This window comes from Hyperoodon ampullatus (genome assembly GCF_949752795.1).
Source record: "Hyperoodon ampullatus genome assembly, chromosome: 19".
In the NCBI taxonomy this organism is placed as follows: Eukaryota; Metazoa; Chordata; class Mammalia; order Artiodactyla; family Ziphiidae; genus Hyperoodon; species Hyperoodon ampullatus.
Genome location: NC_136932.1, coordinates 23,884,863 through 23,910,169, shown reverse-complemented (window position 1 = coordinate 23,910,169; position 25,307 = coordinate 23,884,863). Strand labels below are relative to the sequence as shown.

General features: G+C 39.6%; 1 protein-coding gene across 1 annotated transcript in view; it reads right to left on the bottom strand.

The window, feature by feature from the left end:
• Nucleotides 1-25,307, bottom strand: part of ABCA6 (ATP binding cassette subfamily A member 6) — a gene marked incomplete at both ends in the record, with an annotated part of 57,839 nt that overhangs the window by 16,678 nt on the left and 15,854 nt on the right. Inside the window, 14 exons of the mRNA XM_079726400.1 lie at nucleotides 102-275; nucleotides 1,371-1,478; nucleotides 4,259-4,396; nucleotides 6,146-6,279; nucleotides 8,637-8,803; nucleotides 9,607-9,790; nucleotides 11,013-11,129; nucleotides 14,392-14,531; nucleotides 15,999-16,089; nucleotides 16,795-16,933; nucleotides 18,970-19,089; nucleotides 19,280-19,455; nucleotides 19,860-19,970; nucleotides 23,013-23,071. Of these exons, the coding sequence (XP_079582526.1) occupies nucleotides 102-275; nucleotides 1,371-1,478; nucleotides 4,259-4,396; nucleotides 6,146-6,279; nucleotides 8,637-8,803; nucleotides 9,607-9,790; nucleotides 11,013-11,129; nucleotides 14,392-14,531; nucleotides 15,999-16,089; nucleotides 16,795-16,933; nucleotides 18,970-19,089; nucleotides 19,280-19,455; nucleotides 19,860-19,970; nucleotides 23,013-23,071 (1,858 nt within the window). The remainder of the gene's footprint in view (nucleotides 1-101; nucleotides 276-1,370; nucleotides 1,479-4,258; nucleotides 4,397-6,145; nucleotides 6,280-8,636; nucleotides 8,804-9,606; nucleotides 9,791-11,012; nucleotides 11,130-14,391; nucleotides 14,532-15,998; nucleotides 16,090-16,794; nucleotides 16,934-18,969; nucleotides 19,090-19,279; nucleotides 19,456-19,859; nucleotides 19,971-23,012; nucleotides 23,072-25,307) is intronic.

Below are 25,307 nucleotides of genomic sequence, written 5' to 3'. Positions count from 1 at the left end.
AGAATAAAAATGAAAACCTCGTGTATATATGAAATTGCACCAATATTAAAATTCATTATGAGTTCCCATATAAGACACTGTCTATGTCACGTACGACTCACCAAAGCAAGTATAGCTCGACTTGCGAGACGAATGTGCACCATGTTTGCTGCGTAGAAAATTGAATACATTGAAAGGAGAATGAAATTGTAGAGGTTAACGTCCACCAGGGCCTGACCACACCAGTAAGCAGAAGGAAAGAGTCCTGAAATCCACAGCTGGGACTTAGTTCTCTTCTAATGGAAAAACACAGCGTATACATAGATTCAGTTGAAATCCAAATCCAAAGCAAACACGTTGGAAGATTTGTAAAGATAAATATAATCGAATATTCAAATACTTAAAAATTTTTAATATAATATTTTAAAACCTATTTTTAAAAATCTAATATTTTAAAATGTTCATAATTTTAATTCTGTGCACGTTGTTTAGGAAGCTGAGGTCTAAAGAGCCAAGTCCAGCAAGGTGGGCATTTTGAAACTGAGTATTATTTTATTTGATAGATTTGAGTCACAAAACCACTTCAACTCATGAAGAACGAATCGAGCAGTAGACCTCCTAATGACCAAGGCGTGAGTCTCCTTCAGAAGAAATGGTATTGGGGCTTCCCTGGTGGCACAGTGGTTGAGAGTCCGCCTGCCGATGCAGGGGACACGGGTTCATGCCCCGGTCCGGGAAGATCCCACATGCCGCAGAGCGGCTGGGCCCGGGAGCCATGGCCGCTGAGCCTGCAAGTCCGGAGCCTGTGCTCTGCAACGGGAGAGGCCACAACAGTGAGAGGCCCGCGTACCACCAAAAAAAAAAAAAAAAAAAAAAAAAAAAAAGAAATGGTATTTTGTAATCTGAAGAACAGCAAGTCCTTCATTATCCACATATGCTCTGGGAGAGTTAATGACTCAGAATTGTAAGAGATGACTTATCTAAATTCGATGTAACTGTTTTGCCTGGACAATGAGCATGACCCAATACAAATACAACCAAAAAATTGTATTCTCCACGGTAGAAAGTGGCTTCAAGTCTTAACTGTGGTCCTCAATTATGACATAGATGATTTCTTCCTTGTAGTTAGGAAATAATGTCGTTGAAAGTTTTATAATACTCCCCTTTGAAGGTTTAGATTAATTTGAGTCCCTGCCAGATTATTGCACTTTTCCTGTCATTTTGAAGTAAAAAAGTACTTTGTGTTTTTAGAAGTAAAATTTCTGACTTGATAGAAATAATGTTTAACTACATTATTTAATTTAAACATATGTTAAAAGGTTTTCCTGTGAGAAAACACATAGCATTTAAAATACAACTACTTTTCTTTTCTTTTTTCTCCCATTTCTTACTTTGTAATCGCTGACACTGTTCATGGCGATGTAAGGAGAAATGCTGCACACGACGAAAAATAAGAAAAAGGACCCTTCTGGCAACCCAGTCCAGAACAGTGCATAATTCTGCAAGTATAAAAGGTACTCTTTACTTTGTAGGGTATACAGAGGTGAAAATATAATGTCATGCTCATAAGACTTATATAATGTTATAAATCAATAAACAACAAAAGTAATTAATTAATTAAAGATATCCAATACATTAAAGTACTTTAAACCAGTGAATATTTTTTAAAATGAAGAAAGGGACTTCCCTGGTGGCGCTGTGGTTAAGAATCTGCCTGCCAATGCAGGGGACACAGGTTCAAGCCCTGGTCCGGGAAGATCCCACATGCCACGGAGCAACTAAGCCCGTGTGCCACAACTACTGAACCTGTGCTCTAGAGCCCACGAGCCACAACTACTGAGCCCACATGCCACAACTACTGAAGCCCGTGCGCCTAGAATCCATGCTCTACAAGGAGAAGCCACCGCAATTAGAAGCCCGCGCACTGCAACGAAGAGTAGTTGCCACTCGCCACAACTAGAGAAAGCCCGCACGCAGCAATGAAGTCCCAACGCAGCCAAAAATAAATAAATTTAAAGAATAAACAAATATTAAAAAATGAAATACTGATCATCATAAAAGTACGTGCTTTTTGAAATATTGAAAAATCAAAAGTGAACATCTAACAACAGAGATTGGCACAACACTGTAAACCAACTATACTTCAAAAAAAATGAAATTAAAGTACAAAGTAGAAAAGAAAAGTGTACAGCGAGTTTATCAACCTCTGCACATGGAGGTGGGAGGGAAAATAGATTCTGATCATTTAACGTGAGGCTTCAACTCCTAGGAAAAAAGAGAAGTGAAAAATAACTCAGGACTCATTTCAGGGTGTATAACAAAAAGAACTGAAAGCAGGGTCTCAGAGAGATACCTGCACACACGTGTTCATAGCAGTACTATCCACAAAAACCAAGAGATGGGAGCAACCACATGTCCATGGACAGAAAAATGGATAAACAAAATGTGGTATGCAAGCGCAATGAAATATTATTAACCCTTAAAAGGAAGGAAATCTTGTCACACACTACAACATGGATGAACTGTGAGGACATAAGGGAAATGGGAAATAAGCCAGTCACAAAAAGACAAATGCTAGTATGTGATCCTACTTGTATGAGTCAAATCCACAGAAACAGCAAGTAGAATGGTGGTTGCCAGGGGCCAGGAGGAGGGGCTGATGGGGATTTCTCGTTTAATGGGTATATAGTGTTAATTCTGCAAGATAGAAAGTTCTGGAGATCTGATTCACAATAATGTGAATACACTTCTGAAGTGTTCCCTCAAAACTGACTAGATGGTAAGTTTTATGTTATGCAGGTTTTTTATGACAATTATAAAGATGATAACTCAGGAATGATGATCCAAGAGAAATAGATTATTCAGCCCTGAGCAACACGTCTTTCTCAGCAAACCTAGTGATGAAGATGTGAAGATACTGGCAGCTGAGTGGATGCATCTGAAGCACAGCCTTAAAAGGAAAACTCATTACACCAAGCCCGTCCTCAAAGAGGTGAACTTCAAATCACTACCCCCAAATCAATGTCTGTCTGCAGCTGGGTTTATGCTCAGGTGGGGTACAGAGCTGCCTCTTGGATTTAATTACAGGAGACCAGTGCAGTAGCCTGTCTCAAAATAATTCTCAAACTTTACTTAAGGCTTTGGAGGCTACATCTACAAATTCTAATTTTTCACCAGATGGGAAAATGCATCACTGTCTTTATAAGAATGGCTGAAAGAAGAAAGGCGTGTGCCTCTGGGGGTGCCTAAGAGAATAACCATGGGACCTCGGTCCATTTTGATCCTGAACAAACAAGCAATAAAATGAGGAAACTAAAGGACCAAGAGGGGGTGACATCTACCTCTTTCTACTACCAGCTGGTCCCACTTTCTAGAGCGTTCCTTTCAGGCACCATCCCCGCTCTCATGGTCAGTGCTGGCTGCAGCTCAAGTATATCCCATCTGCCTGCTCTCACAGGTACTCCCAGCACCACTAAGGCAGGGAAGCCCCAAAGTGAATTCAACCTCTTTGTCACAATGTGGGCTTCCCTTTCTGATGGCGCCATTTCTAATTGGGTTTCCTGCTCTTCCAACTTCCTGGTTTGGAACAGTTTGGAGTCAGCTTTGAGAGATCCCTCTTGGGCATCAATCAGGGTCTAACCAGAAAACCTTAACTACCTTCCGTACTTAAAATACAGAGAAGTTAACCACACAATGGTTACATGGGTGGGAAAGGGTGTGGGATCCTTCTGCTGTCCCAGCTCCTATTACTGCTCCCTGCGGTCTAAATCCAGCCTACAGCCAGCTGACAAAGAAACCCGAAAACTAGCCTGTGGGTACCAGGCACCCTCGCAATGCAGAGCAATGATGGGTAAGTAAAGGAATTAATCAGATAGCAGATAGCCCAAGAGCTGGCAAATTCTCCTTCATTTCAGTCAGTGAAGGGTCCACCAACAAATTACATTGGATTTATAAGATTCTAAAGCTGGGTTACAAGTGCTCCTGATTTCCAATTCACTGTACACACACACACACACACTCTCTCTCTCTCTCTCTCTCTCTCTCTCTCCAATACACTTCTGCAATCGAGTATGTATTTTTTCAGATGATTCCCTAGGAGACTATGACAGAATATTGAACAATATTCCCCCATGCAAATTCTCTAATAATAACTTAAGAAAAAAAATCATATTTTGTTAGGTATAGTCTGAAAAGTTAGGACAAAATAATTTTTAGGATTAACAATCCATTATGAATATTTAACAGCTAAAGAGGGAAAATGAGTAAATCCAATACTTACAAAAGGAAATGAGCTTCTCTCGGTTCGAATACACTGTGTATGATTAAGCATTCGAAGTAACCCATTGCTGACAATATTCATAAGAGTAGGAAAACAGTGCAGTCTCTTGGTATTGCATACAACTGAAAATCTATAATCCTTCAAATAAAACAAAGACAGATAAAATAATGTTAAGCCTAAATCATTAAAGAACAAAGAAAAAGGTTTTGTGTTTAAGAGCTTAACAATGCCACATTCTAGCTGTGTGGCCATCTTTAAGTTAACTGGCCTTTCTGAGCTTCAGCTTCCTCTTCTGTGAAAGGGGAGAATAAATGGGTTGTTAAACAGTTTAAATGAGATAATGTATATTAGGCCCTAGCACAGTGGATAGCACAGCTGGCAATACGAATTTTTATTAGGATTACTAATTTATTAGTAATTTTCAAATTACTATTATACTAATTATACTAATATATTATAGTATAAAATTATTAGTATAAAATTATATTATAGTATAAATTTATTATAGTTTAAAATTATTATAAAATTACTAATTTGATAATTTTATGAGTAATTTATTATTTATTTATAATTTGATATTAGGAGTTATTAGTATTACTTATTTTATTAGTATTACTAATTCCTCATTTTGCTTATGAGGAAATTTCATCTAACAGGATTTAAAAGTGGCCCTGGGGCTTCCCTGGTGGCGCAGTGATTGAGAGTCCACCTGCGAATGCAGGGGACACAGGTTCGTGCCCCGGTCCGGGAAGATCCCACATGCCGCAAAGCGGCTAGGCCCGTGAGCCATGGCCACTGAGCCTGCGCGTCTGGAGCCTGTGCGTCTGGAGCCTGTGCTCCGCAATGGGAGAGGCCACAACAGTGAGAGGCCCGCGTACCGCAAAAAACAACAAAAAACAAAACAAACAAACAAACAAAAACAACAAAAAAAAGTGGCCCTGAAAAGGAGACACTAAGCTTACAGTGAGCAAGCAAAGGAATCCTGATTTTCTTGGTAGGAGATAAGTATGGGGTTAATAAAATATTCATGGTTACATTGCCAGTGAAGCGTTTTCACACTTTCTAAGAAAATATTTATGATCTTCACGTTTATAAAAATGTTCATGCGTTGATCAAGAGGCTCAGTATTGTTCAATATTACCAAGAGTTCATGCAAGAAATACCACAGATAAGTAACAAGTAAAGCAAATGTCAAGCAACGTAGTTTCCTAGAGTTGGCGCAAAGAGATTACGTTTTTTATGATGTGCCTACTTTAGGTAGTACTGAATTCAGTGATTCATCTTCAAAGCCTTTTGTTTCTGTTTTTATTTCCCTTGTAGCAAGAAACAAACAGGTAGCTTCATTTAATTTGGCCCCCAGCTTTGCACTGGAATTTAAGTAAGACTCAGAGTTTTACTCAAGATTGGGATGTATTTTCAATAGTTTTATTCCTGTGAAAGGATCTCTACTGCTTATACTCTTTTACCCAAATTGAAACATATTAAATAATAAACTGAGAACAGTTTTCTCTCAGAGATTTTATCTGGCTATTATGGTATTTAATGTATTTTCTCAATATATAAAAATATCACTTGGGTAGTCGTTAAAAAGGATTTCTTAAATTCATAATTATATGGGTTGGTACTTTTAAGGTCTAACATTTTATTGAGTCTGAATAATGAAACGACATTTAGGTACTTTCAAATGTAAAAAAAATCATCTAATTCAAAATTTAAGATAAAAATGTTTTATTTAAATTTCACAGTTTATTCAATAACCCCAAACGTTTTTAAGTCAAGTTGCTGTATACTAGCTGGATTGACTTTCTGCAGTTTTTAAGACAGGTAAAATGTAGCACTTTAATTTTTTTCATAAAAGCAAAAACAAGAGGTAAGTAGCAAGCATACCCTTTTTTTACCAGAAACTATGATAGCTCCATTGTAAGATGGGTCATCAGTGCCATTTCTATTTTCAAAGTCATCTACTTCCAAAAGTATATTTTGATGCTTCAGTGACTGTATAAAATCTTCAATATTTGATTCTAGTATGAAGTCAATAACAGAAGGGCATCATATAAAGCAAGAACATATATGACAATTTAAAAAAAACCACATACACAATTTAAAATCAATATTTATAGAATATCATGTAAAGGCATGTGTCTTTGGGCATCAAAATAATAATATTCGCCCATGAAAGAGAACCCATTATACTATCTTCTGTTTATCAAATCTTATGCTGTGATGAGTTAGCTTTATAATTCTATCTAATGCATGCTAACATGTGACCATTAAAACACTATTTTCTGACTTTTGGTTAAAAAATACATTTGAACTCATTAATTTGTGAAAATATAATAACTGTATGAGAAGTACTTTATAGATTAGCCATCCTAAAACGGCCAGTAATACACTCCCCTCTCTCCCTTATTCTCCAAAATAACAGAAAAGCAAATATATGTATGTGTATGTATACTAGGTACACATACTTTACATATTTACATATATATGACATAAATACATTTTTCCTTTGGAGGTGGGAAATGAGTGCCACTATCCAATCAAAGTGTTTGATACACCCCTAAAGAAGAAAGCAGATGGGATTGTTTGACAGAAATAAGAGCTGAGGAAACTGTGCAGCCTAGAGCAGCCGGGAGCCAACAGCCACAGGGGTAAAACCAATTTCCAGGATATCTAAACCCAGAGTGGGCAAATTCAAGGGGCAAACTGAGCTCTGAAGCCATGGTCAGGCTCACTCACTGACTGGTTAACCACACTTGAACAAAGCGACCCCACCTCGTGTTTCACACAGAATAGGCAGCGGCTGCCATGAATTACTTTCTAAGAGACATTATCTGGGGAAGTTACTTTAGGGCAAGACCTAAAGTAACTCCAGAAAGTTAGGGAATGTCTGGAGGATGGAGGACAGGACAGGATGGAGTGAAAAAGGAAAAAGGAGGACTCGTGTTTCTTTGCTCATTTGAACTTTGAAATGGGAATTCATACTAGGATCGGAAAAATAGCGCCAAGCCCTGGATGACAGGATTCTCACCAGGTGGGAAAGCGACGCACACACACAAAATAACCTTTCCATGCATCCTGGGGCATCCACACATCCCACTCCATCTCCACAGTCACTTGAGTAGGACACCTTCGTGGTGACCCACATTCACCCAGGCAAACAGGGATGCTCCAATTAAAGAGGAACATCTAACCAACAGTTATCAGACTCTGAGAAAAGAGGAACAAGATGGCACAGAAGCGCCACACTTACATCACAAAACAGCTAACAGCTGAGTACAGAAAAGAAAAAAATGAGTAGGTTAACACAAGTACATGGATCTCAGAGTAACTGGGGAGGAAAATACATACAGGAGACAACAACAAACTGAAAGGTAAAGGAACAATTCTAGATCTTGGAAATCCAATATACAATTAGCAAGACTTTCAGTTTTAAGGTAGCAGAGTGAATAAAATTGCTTTCTAAAACCCAAATGGAAAACAACAAGAAGAATGAGAAACAGGAACAAAAAGACCACCCTGGTTAAAAGAGGAGACATCTAGAACTCTGAGTCATGAATTGATATAAAAACTGGAACGCACGGGGGACGTCATCAAGAGAGGACTCGTACTCTGAATCTATTTTTTAACATCTTAGGGAGAAACATAAAAGCTTCTTCTTTACAGTGAAATAAGCAATTAGGCAAAACCAACTGCCCATCATTTAGGATAACAAGGTCACGGGTTCCAAATGGTCTTAAGGAATCTTCCTAGATCTTGTTGGAGGGGCATAGGGTATAAAAATGCCATCTTGGGCTTCCCTGGTGGTGCAGTGGTTGAGAGTCCACCTGCCGATGCAGGGGACACGGGTTCGTGCCCTGGTCCAGGAAGATCCCACATGCCGCGGAGCGGCTGGGCCCGTGAGCCATGGCCGCTGAGCCTGCGCGTCCGGAGCCTGTGCTCCGCAACGGGAGAGGCCACAACAGCGAGAGGCCCGCGTACCACCCCCACCCCAAAAAAAAGAAAGAAAAATGCCATCTTTACATATCAATCAGCGTGTATAACATTTATAGCATAGGTTAGGCTGCTGTAACAAACAGATGTAAAAATAGAGTGGTTCCGTAAATATAGGAAGCTATTTCCCTCTCATGTAAGAGCTTAGGATAGTCAAACAGACAGGCTGATAGGGAGAAAGGTTATATAGTGACTCAGCCTCCTCTGTCTTGTCCCACCATCTCCAAAGTCACAGCAAACGTGCATCATTCCTCATAGTTGTTTTCTATAAGTGAGGTTTAAATACACATTTTATTCCCTTATAATTTGCTTTCCCCCACTCTACATGTGCTATTTAACAATAAAAATAACTTATTTCTGGACTTAAATTTTGTTTTTTGTTCACCTGTGTTGTTGATGATCAGTAAGCTGGTACGAGGGTCCTGGGGAAGTTGTCCAGGAGAGAGGAAATACAGTTCGGGTTTAAAGTCCCAATCAGTCTTCTGATTTAATACAGCATAGAGCATGCTTTCCACAATCAGAGGGAACATTGCAATTCCAAACACAAATAATCTACCAATAAAGAAAATTTACCATATGAATCTATAACAATGTTATTTATTCAGCCAGACATTTCACAAATATTTGCTGAGTGCCATCTATAATAGACGCTCAAATTTTGAAAGCTACACCTTTGCACGCCACACAGTACTAAAAGGCATTGCAATAAAACACAAGGCTATCAAACTATGAGAATTAAACAGACCTAACATACAGGTATTCCCGCCTTCGGTAAAATCAAATGCTACATTTATCCAGCTCTGGCAGGAATGTTGGTCGGGTATCGTGTTCTAGTTTTTTTTTGTTGTTTGTTTTTGTTTATTTTTTTAGATCCAAGATAACAATTTTCTTTTCTTTTTTTCTTTTTAAAATTCTCTTCCCATATAGGACATTACAGAGTGTTGAGTAGAGTCCCCTGTGCTCTACAGCAGGTCCTTATTAGTTATCTATTTTATATACAGTCGTGTGTATATGTCAATCCCAATCTCCCAATTTATCCCTCCTGCCTCTTCCCCCCTTGGTAACCACAAGATTGTTTTCTGCATCTGTGATTCTACTTCTGTTTTGGAAATAAGTTCATTTGTACCATTTTTTAAGGTTCCATATATAGCGATATCATATATTTGTCTTTCTGTGTCTGACTTACTTCACTCAGTATGACAATCTTTAGGTCCATCCATGTTGCTGCAAATGTCATTATTTCGTTCTTTTTTATGGCTGAGTAATATTCCATTGTATTCTAGTTTTTACTTTTCTCCTGGTTTAACCCTCTCTTGTTACTCGCTATCTAACAAACCACGTGCTCTGATACTCACAGGGTCAAAAATGCTTTCTTCCCATGTTTTAACTTTAAGAAACGGAGCCGTGCCATTGCACAGAACTGCAGTCTCCAGAGGTCCATGGCACTCACAGCCGTCTGCATCTCAGGGATAGAAGAGCAAGATGAATCCATTTCAGGTAGGCGTCCTGTGTCCCCCATCATCTCTGCTTGTTCAAAATTTGCACACACACACACACACACACACACACACACATTATTAATGCCACCATGGGCATCACAGTTTTCTCTTTTTAGCAATATTATAAATTGTTTTGTAATGTTCGTGGTTACAAAGCAAAGAACATAAGAAAAGAATTATGTGTATGATGTCCACGTTCAATAAACTCAGTGGGGAAAATATGCCGAATTCATACCAAAAGTGGAACTCAGGAAAGGATGATCTCACTACACCCAGTCTTTGAGAAGGCAGAGAAGGTCCCATAAGTGAAAATATTCTGAAGGATTTCAAGAAATCTCCTCCATAAGAACCACCAATCCTGGATGCCTAAATATCTACTGTTGAGCTATCAATAATTTAGAAGTATATGTGAAAGATTATCAGCTCTGAAACCACCAGATCTGTACCTGATTCCCACATATTTGCCTTACAAGCAGCAGGATTTGGGGCAAGTCACTTAACTGTGGTTTGTCCGATTTTCTTATATGTAAAAGCGTGCCAATGGCATTTGTTATAAAGGTTATTATAAGAAGGTAATTGCAATATAGCCACACATCGATCAAAGTGTCTGGCACAGAGGCTGCAAAATGACAGTTCTTATTATTATTGCCCATTAAAATACACCTTAGGAGGGACTTCCCTGGCAGTCCAGTGGTTAAGACTCTGCACTTCCACTGCAGGGGATGCAGGTTCGATCCCCGGTCGGGGAACTAAGATCCCGCGTGCCGTACAGTGCGGTCAAAAAAAAAAAAAAAAAAGAATCAGTAAAGATACAATAAAATGAAATGAAATAAAATAAAATAAAATACACCTTAGGAGATTATTTAACCCTTTCCCTCATTAAGACCTTAACGGAAATCTGTATATGAACAAGCTAAGGGCGATTTTTGTAAGAAACATCTGCTCAGACTTCATGACCCTGACTGAGAGGCTCTGACATCTGCAAAGTATCCAAGAAGCAGTGAGCATCTGGGGGTAGGAGAAAGCTGCTGAAATAGGAAGCAAATCATTTCCAAAGGGAAATCTGGGAACTCCAAGAAGGGATCTGTGTTCAGTCCTCATAATGATGTTAAGAAACAGTGACAGCCTTTCCCAAACGGCAGAGTCAGATTTGGAAGTTGTCACATTCCTTAGTGTGAATCATGCATAAGACATTATAAATACTAAGTTGATACATGAGCGTTTGGAAATTGATCTTCCATGAAGTACACAGATGGATTTACCTTGCTCAGCAGTTGATGTTCCTTCCAGTTTCATGAAGACTTCATTCAGAGTTGACATGGAAACCTCATAGCTCATCACGCCCAGGTCAGAACCCTTGTCGAGATCACTGAAAAGGTCTAAGGCAACAGAGGGGAACAGATACATTTGAAATACCACATCGACAACTAAACCTAGTAAGTAAATACTTATCTAAAAGATGATGCAGAGTATTGTGCAAAAAGTTTATGTCTTTGGAATATCACAGTAAGCAAAAGCAAAATTTCACTAGAATGTTCTCCCTTTCTGAAATGAACATGTCAAGCTTCTCCCTCTGTCCTCAAACTCTCTGCACTCCATCTTCTGTCCACAGCTCATGAAATGCCTGCAAACTTCTTTGAGGAAAGACGAGCAGTCAGAAAGAGCATCCTTTTCTCACACCACAAATCAATGTATATGTCTACCCCTGTTCCTGGTTTCCCTTCTGTGTGATTTGTAGCTGCTCCCACCGAAGCCCGCCTCTTTGACTTGTGTCCTGAATTCCATCGCTTTGGGCATCTTAAGGAGTTCCCAAAATGGTCTCTTCTTTTTTTCTCCTGCATCATCAACTTCTCCTACATGAACTGGGCCATCCCAAACCAGAGGCAAAAATGCTGTAAGATCACCCACTGAACAAAGACAAGCAACAGCAGGGACTTCCCTGGTGGCGCAGTGGTTAAGAATCCACCTGCCAGTGCAGGGGACACGAGTTCAATCCCTGATCCGGGAAGGTTCCACATCCTGCCGAGCAACTAAGCCCGTGCACCACAACTACTGAGCCTCCACTTGCTGCAACTAGAGAAAGCCCATGCGCAGCAACGAAGACCCAACACAGCCAAAAATGAATAAATAAAATAATTTTTTTAAAAAGACAAGCAACAGCAAAAATGAAAACAAAACAAAACAAATCTACTCCTTTCCCACACACATTGCTCCAAAGATCTGTCTCTTTTGTTCTCTTTCATTAGTCGCATCCTCTTCACACTTAACCTACACAAATCCAAATGCTACCCTTATCCCCCCAACAGAAGCTACTCTTTTCAAGGTCATCAGCAATTCCAGATTTCTTAATTCAATGAATAGGTTTGGGGGGGTTTTGTTTGTTTTTATTCTTTTAACTTGGTACGTCTGTCTGTCTTTTTTTTTTTTTTTTTTTTTTAACTCAGTGACATTCAAAGTTGCAGACTAGCCCCTTATTCTAGAAACGTTTTCTCCCCTGAGTTGATAAGAACACATGCTCCTGTGTTTCCTTCAGGTTCGTCGGGGGCTCCTGGTTGCCACCACCCTCTGACTCTTTCTCTACTTCCTCCGGAGGGTTCAGTCCTATGTAACCTTCTCACTAACCCAATCCCTTTGCATTAAATCCATCTATATGCCAGTGATTCCCAAGTTCAATTGTCTGATTTTGTTCTCTGATTTCCAGTATCTTGTAATCCAACTATATACTTGGCCGTTTGACATCTCCACTTGGGAGTCTAAAAGCATCTCAAAGTAAACATTTCCAAAATAGAACATTAATTCCCTTTTCTCCATCCTACCCAACTGTACGTGTCATCATTTTACACTAAATGACACCCTTTCCACCCAGTGATTTAAGCCAAAAATCCCGCTTGATTTTTCACTTCTTGTGCTTCTCAGACTGGCCATTAGCCAGATTCTTTGGCTTTATCTCCAAATATATTTCAAATCCAACCACTTCCACTCATCTTTCAGCTGGCACCACGGTTAAGCAATCACCTTTACCTCTGATATGGCCCCATGACTGGTCTCCTAGGGTCCACTCTTGTTCCTGTCTACCCTGCGTGCTCTTTTATATCCAGAGAATGAAATTATAAGTCACATCACATCAATGCCCCGTTTAATGACATTCAGTGGTTTCTCAATGCATTTAAAATAAAATTCACAGACCACACAGCAGCCCCCAAGGCTCCATATGAGCAAGTCTCTACCCTTACGACGGCACCCGTCCCCGCCAGCCGCTCCCTCCCCTGCTCACTGCGGTCCAGACACCCCTTTCCCCCTCTGCTTGGAACGCTTTCCATTTCCTTCTTGTGGCTGTCGGCGACCACTCTATATAAACCCCAGCGTGACACCAGTCACATCCATATGTTTATTACTTTATGATACAACTGTAATACAGCCTGGTTTATTGTGTATGTCCACTTCTCCTCACCCAACAGCCTGTAGGCTCCTTGAGGGTAGGGATACGTATGTCTTATTTAATCCCTTGCACGTTGAGCAGTGCCTTTTATATAACGAGTCCCTCATAAACACTGATTGTGCATCTCTTTCATGGTGGGTACTTGGATGAGGATGCAAGCTTTGTTGAGAAGCCTCTCACCTACCACTTTCTACAGTGGGTGGGTGACAGGCCAGAAGCATTACTGAGACGAACCCTGAGGAGCCCTGAGGTTGCAGAGGCACTGCATTTCCCCATGGCCTGCACGTGGCCTGCGGGGGACTGGGAGTCCCCTTATGTCCTATAGGACATAAGTACATCATTGGACTGGCAGAGGCCTGGGGTGTGCATACAAGGTTGCCATGGGCTGACACACTTACACCAGGGAATCTGGCTAAGTGACACATTCTAGTGGTGGTATCAGCATATACCTCACTACTCCCCCTACTCAACTGAAAAAGAAGGTAAGCTAGCTGCACATCATTGGACATTAGTCCAGGAACAGAAGAGCATCATACAGCCCATGGACCTGAGGGCACCATCTTCCCTGCTACCACAAGGACGTAGAGAGCTGCCGTATTTGCACATTGGGACTAAATCTGAATTCCTGAGTATTCGCCTAAAGAGACTGAATCATCCAAATGAGCCTGTTTTTTTGTTTTTTGTTTGTTTTTTGTTTTGCGGTACGCGGGCCTCTCACTGTTGTGGCCTCTCCCGTTGTGGAGCACAGCCTCTGGACTCGCAGGCTCAGCCGCCATGGCTCACGGGCCCAGCCGCTCCGCGGCATGTGGGATCTTCCCAGACCGGGGCACGAACCCGTGTCCCCTGCATCGGCAGGCGGACTCTCAACCACTGCGCCACCAGGGAAGCCCCCTTCTTACTTATTGATTTATTTCTCTCAGTGGTTTCACACCTCAACTGCTTATTGCAATAACCTGCCCGATGACGATAACACAAACTTTCCCGGCTTCCTCCCCTCCCCCGTCTCATGTCCCCTTTCCCCACTGATGCTTCTAGGCATCAATTACCAAACAGATTAGCTGCACTAAACTCCGCATCTCAAGTTCAGCTTTTTAAAAAACCCAACCCCAAAGCAAGATCCAAACCCATTAAGCAATGAAAACTGTAATAATAATGTGAACACTTTCCCAAATTTCATTCCATTGTAATCATATTTAAATTACCTGGAAATTTATTCGTCCTTTCCACAGGCAAAGTATACACAAGCTTTTCTTTGTTTTCTGTTTTCAGTTTGGCATCAGGGATGTGATGATTAATGAGGGATGTTACTTTTTCTGGATCACATGTTTCATTTCTATACAAACTAATACATAAAAGGAAAGACAATTCATTTGTATTTTCTCTACTGCTACCACAAAAATAGAGTTTTTGTTGGATTTCTGGCCTTTGTGTATTACTTCACTCGGCTTTAGGGAACAAACAAAATGAGTGAATAATAACAATAATAATAATAAAGTCATCGGTTTGAAAAATATTAGGGTCTATATAGAGAAGGTATATCAGCTCAAAACAACTATAAACACACAAATAAATATGTAAAGTAATTAAAACTATATATCAAGTATGAAGATAAACAGAGGGAGTTGAGAATATTAGGCAGAAGAGATTTCTCAGGGAAAATAATTATTACACCAGACTGTGTAGATATCAGAAAATTAGTGTCTAATCAGGAAATCTGCCCTTCATGCATGCTTTGTGTGGCCATCAAGGTTTTTTCATAAAATTCTTTTAGCCTGGACACACTTTCTTTTTCTTTTTCTTTTCTTTCTTTTTTTTTTTTTTTTTTTGTGGTACGCGGGCCTCTCACTGTTGTGGCCTCTCCTGTTGCGGAGCACAGGCTCCGGACGCGCAGGCTCAGCGGCCATGGCTCATGGGCCCAGCTGCTCTGCGGCATGTGGGATCTTCCCGGACCGGGGCACGAACCCATGTCCCCTGCATCGGCAGGCAGACTCAACCACTGCGCCACCAGGGAAGCCCCTCTTTTTCTTTTTTCAAATTTTATTTATTTTTATTTTTGGCTGTGTTGGATCTTCATTGCTGTGCACGGGCTTTCTCTAGTTGCAGCAAGTGGGGGCTACTCTTTGTTGCGGTGTGCAAGCTTCTCATTGCACTGGCTTCTCTTGTTGCGGAGCATGGGCTCTAGGCGCGTGGGCTTCAGTAGTTGAGGCACGCGGGCTCAGTAGTTGTGGCTTGTGGGGTCTAGAGCACAGGCTCAGTAGTTGTGGCACATGGACTTAGTTGCTCTGCGGCATGTGGGATCTTCCCGGACCAGGGCTCGAACCCATGTCCCCTGCATTGTCAGGCAGATTCTTAGCCACTGCACTGCCAGGGAAGCCCCTGGACACACTTTCTTGTTAGGCACAGTCCTCTTCACACTTTGCCACCAGATTTACTTCCTGTTGATAGTAGCTTCTGAAGGTATTTGACTTTGTGCCCTCTGAAAGGATGAAAATCTACTGCAGGATTGCATGGATCAGCTGAGGCGATGGAGGGTGGGGAGAAGGTTGAGGTGTAGGCGGCATGGGGCGGCTACCTGGAAAGTGGTCCATGAAGCAGCCCTGCTGCCATTAGCCAGCCCAGGCTTCTCTTTTTGAAATCTGGCTGATCCCTAGAGTTAGTGAAGGTGCAGGAACAGCACTGGGAAACACAGATCAATCCAGCTGAGCAGAGATGAAGCAGAAGGCCAGTTCTCTCTCAGAATGCTCTACCTTTATGATACACCAGTATTGAAGATACAGCCATGTATCCCATCTGTCCCTGAAGGCTTTACCTTAAGTGATATCCAAGACCCCATCTTCTCTTCAAAAAGACAGAGGAGCCGGCACACTTCACTCTCCCGCTGGACAGGATCACTTTTCTATCTGAGTAGAAAGAAGTGAGAGAGAAAAGATGAGAGGAGTCATTTCTTCCCTCTCTAGAAAATATGGAGGAGGCGCCAGAGCTCAGATTTCCAAAGGAGACGTGTCCTTTGGGGACATAACTCCATCTAATGGGCATTCAAACATTTAAAACATGCATTAAAATGGATGCATTTAAAATGAGCTTATGCGAGACTTCCCCGGTTTTCCAGTGGTTAAGACTCCATGCTTCCACTGCAGGGGGCATGGGTTCAACCCTTATTTGGGGAACTAAGATCCCACATGCCACGTGGTGTGGCCAAAAAATTAAAAAAAAAATTTTTTTAATGAGCTTATGCATCTCAGTCCACTTCTGTGCCCTCCAATACTTGAAAAAAAAAAACACATCATAAATTCCATGGGCATATTTTCTACTCTGGATGCTAAAGGACGAGTGGATATTTTTCAACCAAATATACATGAAAGAAGATTGGGATGTTGTTGAAATTAATCAAAAGCTGATGTGAAAAAAAATCAGTTTTTTATTAGCACTCACAGTCCAACATATGTCCTGCTGGTGAGGAATTCTACAGTGGGACTAGATGCCTGTCACCCCCCAGATTCCTATGCAGTATAGACACACCAAGGTAACAAGAGCAGGGGTCTTGCCCTGGGAATAAATACTTCACAAATTCTTCATTGTCATACTGAGATAAAACCAACAATTACCAGCCAGGATGTCAGCTTCATCCATGAAGTTGGTACTCAAGAGGATCACACGGTCTGCTTTGTGCTCCTTGAGGAAGCTCCACACTCGATGTCTTGAGAAGGGATCTAATCCCACAGTTGGCTCATCTAATAGCAAAACCTACAGACGATGAAGATACATAAACTGTGCCTCTCTTCCATGTTAATTGTTTCCACACTAGAGCATGGGAAACAATCAAAACCAAGCAAAATAAAAACTATCCAAGCATGTATATCCAATATACTTACATTCATGGTTAAACATAGTAGGTTCTCTCCTGATATATTATAATGAAAACTCTACTACTTTTAGTGGTAAAAGAAGAGCTTCACTTCTTTGACATTAGTCTTAGCAATATTTTTTGGATATGTCTCCTCAGGCAAGGGAAACAAAAGCAAAAATAAACAAATGGGACTACATCAAACAAAAAAGCTTTTGCAGAGGGAAGGAGACTATCAACAAAACCAAAGGCTGCCTACTGAATGGGAGAAGATATTTGCAAATGATATGACCGATGAGTTAATATCCAAAATAAACAAAGAACTCACACGACTCAACTCAAAAAAAAAATCTGATTACAAAATGGTCAAGGAATCTGAATAGACATTTTTAAAAGAAATGGCCAACAGACACATGAACAGATACTCAACATCACTAATCATCAGGGAAATGCACATCAAAACCACAATGAGGCTTCCCTGGTGGCGCAGTGGTTGGGAGTCCGCCTGCCGATGCAGGGGACACGGGTTCGTGCCCCGGTCCGGGAGGATCCCACATGCTGTGGAACGGCTGGGCCCGTAAGCCATGGCCGCTGAGCCTGCACGTCCAGAGGCTGTGCTCCACAACGGGAGAGGCCACAACAGTGAGAGGCCCACGTACCGCAAAAACAAAACAAAACAAAACAAAAAAACACTATGAGATATCACCTCACACTTGTCAGAATGGCTCTTATCCAAAAGACAACAAATAGCAAGTGTCAGTGAGGATGTGGAGAAAAGGGAGCCCTCGTGCACTGTTGGTGGGAATGTAAATTGGTGCAGCCACTATGGAGAACAGTGTGGAGGATCCTCAAAAACTTAAATTAAAAATAGAACCACCACACAATCCAGCAATTTTACTTCTGGATATTTTTCCAAAAAAAACCCCGAAACACTAATTCAAAAAGATGCATGCACCCCTATGATCATAGCAGCACTATTTACAATAGCCAGGACATGGAAGCCACCTAAGTGTCCATCAATAGATGAATGGATAAAGAAGATGTGGTGTTGGGCTTCCCTGGTGGCGCGGTGGTTGGGAGTCCGCCTGCCGAGGCAGGGGGCGCGGGTTCGTGCCCCGGTCCGGGAGGATCCCACGTGCCGCGGAGCGGCTGGGCTCGTGAGCCATGGCTGCTGGGCCTGTGCGTCCGGGGCCTGTGCTCCGCGGCGGGAGAGGCCACAACAGTGAGAGGCCCGCATACCACAAAAAAAAAAAAAAAAAAAAAAAAAAAAAAAAAAAAAAAAAGAAGATGTGGTGTATACATACAATAGACTGTCACTCAGCCATTAAAAAGAATGAACTCTTGCCATTTGTGACAACAGGGATAGACCTAGAGGGTATTATGCTAAGTGAAATAAGACAGAGAAAGACAAATACTATATGATCTCATTTACATGTGGAATCTAAAAAAGAAAACAAACAAACAAACAGAACAAAATGGAAACAGACTCAGATACAGAGAACAAACCAGTGGTTGCCAGAAGGGAGGGGGTGGGAGGATGAGAGAAATAGGTGAGGGAGATTAAGAGGGACAAACCTCCAGTTACAAAATAAATGAGTCACGGGGATGAAATGTACAGTTTGGGGAATGTAGTCAATAATATTGTAATTACTTTGTACAATGACAGACAGTAACTAGATTTATCATGGTGATCTTTTGTAATGCACAAAAATATTGAATCAGTATGTTGTGCACCTAGAACACACGTAGTGTTGTAGGTCAATTGGATTTCAATGGTAATAATAATAATAATAAATGGGCATGTAATTTCATCACCTGTGTATACAACAAAATGTTTTTATCACACCACACACACACACACACACACACACGAAGAAGAGCTGGACTTTTTCCTGATACTCAGTCTGCATTCCTCCATATGTATAATTGCACTTACTTGAGGGTCTCCTAAAATGGCAATCCCAATGGTCAGCTTTCTTTTCTGACCTTCACTTAGATGTGCAGCAATATTATTCTGAATGTTCTGTATGTCCAACTCCAATAAAATTCTTTGTACCTAGACCAGAGAGATACAAAGCTCATAATCCAAGATGATGCATATTATGCAATTTTAACCATCTGTTAAAGTAGTATGTACATTTTAAAAGACCTCATTGCCTAAATTTTATTCAAAACAGCGCAGTAAATCACTGATTTAACTTGGCAAATGGTTGGCAGTTCAGTGAACCCCGAGCACACCCATCTACCTCTTGTTCCACTTCCTGTGGCGGAATCCCTTTTATTTTAGCAAACAGCCTGAGGTTTTCCTTCACAGTGAGTGTGTCAAACTGAACATTGAATTGAGGACAAACACCAGTTATCTTTTGGATTTCCTCCAAGTCTTGCATTTCAGAGAGATTTTTATTATAGATGGTAACTGATCCTAAGAATGGAAGTTAAAAATAATTTAACATTGGCAAGATAACATGATTTATTAATGTCTGGAGATCTTATTCAGGAATATATTGGCATATATTCAGAAATATCTAAAATAATGACTTTATAATTTATTAACAACTACTAATTAGTCTTAACATAAATAGATGCTCAGAATAGTGTATATTTCCCTGGAGTATCACACAGCAATGGAATAAAGATAATGATTTTCACGAAAATTTGGGAAATACAAAATATATATAAAACCTTACAGTTCTGATAAACAGCTCCAGATAAACAAATATTATTTCCTCTTAAGCAGTTAAATTTAACCTTAAAGTGAGAAAGGCATACATATGACCTCATTCTATTATCAGACATCTTGCCTTTGGGAAATATCTTTTTGCCCACCTTCTGTTGGAACAGACAATCCATTAAGGATGTTTAGCAGCAAAGATTTGCCAGCTCCACTGTGGCCCAGAATTGCTGTGATTTGACCTTCGTATATGTCAAAGAACAAGCCTGTTTTTAGAATAAAATATTAACATTATAAACGAGAGGGCAATAGACAGGGCTGTTTCTAAAAACAGAACAAGACAATTTATTTTAATTGTATATTCTGAAGCATTTCAATAGTTTAAAATATATAATATTCGATATTTTCCTGGTTGTTAAAAAAACATGCTTACTGTAGAATATTTGAGAAATAAATACAATCACTTTAGAAGATAAAATCAAGGATAATTCCAAATATTAACATTGTAATAAACTTACATCCTTGCATTTGCATATATGAATATGTAAATATATATTTATAAACTTTGATCATACTCTATTTTTCCCTAGCCTGCCTTTTCAAATATTAAATCATAAACATTTTCCATGGCATTAATTACCTTCTAAAATATATTCACCAAAAATTTATATGTCTCCCTGAGCCCATTTTTCTATTCTTTTGTTATAAATGTTTTGCATTGGCAAATAGAAAAATCATTTAGCTATGAATCCTTTGAGGTATTATTTTTTGTTCATTTGTCTTACCACCAAGTGAAAAATCAAACTTTGTTACGGAAAGTTGTTGAACAGAGTAAGATGAAATTCTTAAGAATCTTATAATACATTATATCTAAATGATCAATCCTTTCAATTAAATTAAGTGACCTACTTTCTAATGTTATTGAAATTAATGACTGGGCTGAAATTTCAGTTCATTTATTTTCTATCTGGATGATCTTGGATAAATGAAATTCTATAAGGTTTGGTTTACTCAGCTATTAAATGTGCTAGTAAAAATAATTGTAAGTAAAGGGAAAATTCTTCCTGTTGTAATACAATCCATTAAAACCCTCATTTACAATTGGACTAAAAGAGTCTAAAGATCATTGGAAGAATAAACTCAAATAATTAAGAAAATTTAAAGAACAGTATGAAATCAGTCTTGGCTACAAGATATTAAAATATATTGGAAAACCATGATAATTAAAATATTAGTAACAGTCATAGCAGTGGAGCAAATATAATAATTAAAATAATATATTACTGGTCCAGGATACACTGACCAATAGAACAAGAATAGAAACCTAAAAGGAGCCAAAGTAAAGATAAGAAATAAAGATTAATGAAACAACCTTTCAAATTCATCAAAACGATGAGTTAATTAATAAACAATATTGGGACAACTAAACAAGTTACATTAACAACTTTTACGTTTATTGTTTTTAAATGGGAAACAAAAATGTTTTCAAGGATAAGAGAAAAGTGACACTAGCTATCTTGGAAATGACAAGTACTAACTGAAAAAAGAAATATAAGCCTCAGTTTCCTCATACACAAAGTGGGAGAGACATTATGGATCTCATAGGATTAAAGGGTAAAAAGGAAAAAAAAAAGCCCATGTATGTCATTTAGCATAGTTCCCAGCATACACTAAGCACTCAATAAACGTTAAACGTTTGTTGCTATTCTTACTGTTGTTGTTCATTACTGCTTATGGGAGTATGAATTTTTATAACCTTGGAAGGAAATAACTTGATATATGAACCAAGAATCTTAAGAATATGGCCCCATTTGAATAATTCTGCTTCTAGAAATTTTTATTCAGCAAATTAATGATCTTTACAAAGATTGAGCAAGAAGGTAGATTATAGCGTTTTTTATGAGTGAAAAAATTGGAAACAAACGGAATTTCCTATACCAGCGTGTTAGTTAACTAAATCATGGGGTCCATACAATGGAGTGCTATTTAGCCCTGTTTAGCTAACAGGCTGCAGACAAGGGACTCAAAGACACATTTTCAAGAATGTTCCAAGTAGCCACAGGCACCAGCTTCACGGGGTGAGGGGGCAGCTCCCGTCCTTACTTTCCAAAGAGTAACTCCAGCTGGTTGTTTCACATGTTTTCACATCTACCGATGCTCAATGATTTTAAAGTTTTTAAGGTTCTGCTACTTTTAAAAATATAAGAAATCCTGCAGAAGTTGAAACTATTTAGACAAACTAATGAGGGCAAAAGTAGTTCATAACACGCTCTGGAAACTGAAATGATATATTTAAAAATATTTAATGTATCTTTGGCTAAAATTAAAAAATGAAACCACAGAGCTAGATGGTATTTGATAAGAATAAACTTAAATTTAAACTGTCAGAAAGAAATACATATGGGAGTCTTTCCACTTATCCATCTTAAATACATAATATAAGGAGACATTTTTAAAAGATGCAGAAGGGAATATGAATAATAATAAAATTTTATCAATTAGGAAAAAACCCAAAAAACCAACTTGCTTACACAAGTACATTAAATTCTCAAAGGAAAGATGTAATCCCAAAGGAATAAGTAAAATTGAGTTAAGGGATCTGCACTTGTTAGAAAATAATTGCAATGTAAGCAAAATGGACCAAAGAACTCTCAACCTTTGAGAGGGTCTATGGCTCTTCCTTTTTAAAATTTTAAGGTTTCTGTCTTTTCTAAAAATACTTTACATTCCTCCTAAAAATCATTATTCATAAGAGCAAGCAGTCCTCTATGAAATATAACCACTAACTCTGATGCTTGCTTAAAATGTTGTTAAATAAAAAAACTACATTTGTGAGAATACTCAGTTTCAAATATGTTGGTTCACAAGAAATTATAAACTATGTTTGCCGTAGGGTATTGACTTGTGAAATTTAATTCATGGTCAAAGGTGTTACACGTCTTTGTGTTAATCTCACCAGTACACGTAAACTGTGTAAATTCCCTGGCTAGTATAAAAAAAAAGTATCCATTTTAAGTCTAGACGTTTTTTCCTCATAGTGAAAATACAATAAAATATTGCTTATAGCAAATTCTTCTTTAAAAATGAAGAGGCATTTTTCACTGTATGATTCCATTTTTGTAGATTAATAGATCCATGAAACATCTGGAAGGATTTTACATCCAGTTCTTAATCATGGTTAATTTCCAGGTGGTAGAGTTAGGTTGTTTGTATTTTTTTCTGTTTTGCTTATCCATATCCTCTAATTTTTCACATTGAATTTTCTCCATTTTTTGTAATAAAGAAGTCAAGGAAATGTTTTTCTTTACCTTTCAATACTTCCACTTTTCCAGTTTTTTCTTTATATTCTTTTTTAACATTTCTGATTCTGAAATAACAAAATGGGCACTTACTTAGCCAACAGGAGAGTAAGAATAGTACAGCTCGTGAACACCCCAAGTGAGAGAGATGCAGCCAACTTTATGTGAAATAAGGGATGACATATAACAGTCTACTTAGAAAGACCAAGACTCATTTCTAATTAAACGCTTCCCCTGAGGGAGAAAAAAGAGTCCCTCTAGAAAGTTACAATTAAATTACTAGTGTTTCACTTGGAAAAGTAGAATGCTCTGTAATTACTCTCACTTTCTTCCCCGAGTTTTAGAACATTTGGTGTTTCTTCCCCTGTGCAAGAGCACTCATTTATCTGCACTCTTTAAACATCATCTCCCATCCCCTTCAATCTTGGTCATTAATCAGACCCTCTGTCACCTGCACTTTCCATAGTTTCCTCCCTGAGAGCTTCTCTTTGGCTTCAAACTCTGCTTTAGATAGAATCAAATCTCCCCCCTCCCCTTAAGACAATTTTTCAAGCTAAAATGTAAACTTGCCATCTCCCCTCCCTCACGTGTCACTTCCTCCTTGGTCACGCTGGCTTCTGACCCCACTCCCCTGGTTGCTTCAGTAGGAAGCAACCTCTTCCTACTGAAAACATTCGTGTCCACCTGATGGCCAAATGCAGCAAATACTTTTCCATCCTTACTTATTGGAGTAGGGGTCACTATTGAGGTCTCCTAATTTTCCTTGTTGAACGTGTCTACTTCCAAGGTAACATTCAACTTTAATTTTTTTCTTCCTATTTTTCTAAAAGTTCCTTCTCTGTTTCCTTGTAGAGTACTCTTCTTTCACCAGACATCACCTTGCTGTTCCACAGGGTTCTCTGTGTATATTATGGGTCTTCTCCTTCTAGACTCTGTCAATGGGCTATTTCATTGGTTCTCACAATTTCAACACCAACCTAAAACTGACACCATCCTTTTCCCTGGGCTTTAGGCTCACACATCTAAAGGTTTGCTGGATTGCTTCATCCAAACATACACACACACACACACACACACACACACACACACACACACACACACCTCTAAATCAATGATTACCAAAGTTGAATGCACATTGGAATTTCAAAAGAAACTGATACAGGATGAAGCAGGAACCAGGCTCAGACAGACTAGCGATGTCACAACCATATAAGATCATATACGATGCATATTCGAGGTCAAAGGGAAACAGAGTTTAGTCACCCTCTTTTCTGAGCCTGAATCAGAATAAAGGTAAGGACATTTATTCGACCAGGATGCAGGCGATGGGCAGGGTTACAGCAAAGAGTCTGGAGATTTAAAAGAAAAAGGCTTCAAAACTGCTAAATCCGACAGGGTATTTTATTTCCGCCTTTCTTTGTGTAGTGGGACGCTGTTGAAGTGAGGCTTTAATATTTTATTTTAAATAATAAACTTCTATCTGGGAGCAGCTGGCTGTTTTTGGATTTCAGAGATGATGGTAGCCATTTATGTTTGGAGCAGACATCCTGCCTATGTTCTGGGAATGTTGCATGTATGGTGTAGTTACAGAAATGGACAGACGTGCAAACAAATGCCCCCAGAGAAGGACTGGGAGGGGGTTGTGGGTGAGAGGGAGCAAGTTGTGAATGAAAAATAGATTTTTTTTTTTACAGAATGAAGATCTTGATTCTGGTTAGAACTCTGCAAGCTTTCCTCCACACTTCCAGATACACAGAGCTGAAGGGCTACTCAGGAAAGAGGAAGAAGTCCTTAGTATATAAAGCAGGGATGCCTTTGAAAAAGGGAATCAGTATCTCAGTATCTTCTATATCCGTGCAAAATCAAATTCACATGTTGGGATAGATTGCAGTAGACTTGACACTTGTCTAGCAGAGAGGAAGGGCAATGAGTTTCCTAAGAAAAGGTGAAGAAAGAAGCAGTAAGACTTGTGGATTGGGAAGGTCGATTGCAGGCCGTCTTGCAGCCCCAGAACCTGCCTCAGTAGTGACTGAAGATGCAGCATTTGTCACGGAAGAGCTACCCTGTGGGGTCCCGAAGCTGGCTTTGCTGCTTTGGTGTGGATCTGGGGTGTGGAGCCGCATGACGGAGCCAAAAGCTTGAATGGACAGGCTTTGGATCAGATGACTTTCCCTTCCTGGCCAGAGGACTTTCCCTTCCTGGCCCAGACCGCCATGTTAGCAAAGAACCCAGCAAAGAGACAGGATGTCTAGAATCAACAGCACATAGATTGGTCAGGGTTGCGGGCTAAGGGTGAGGACGTTT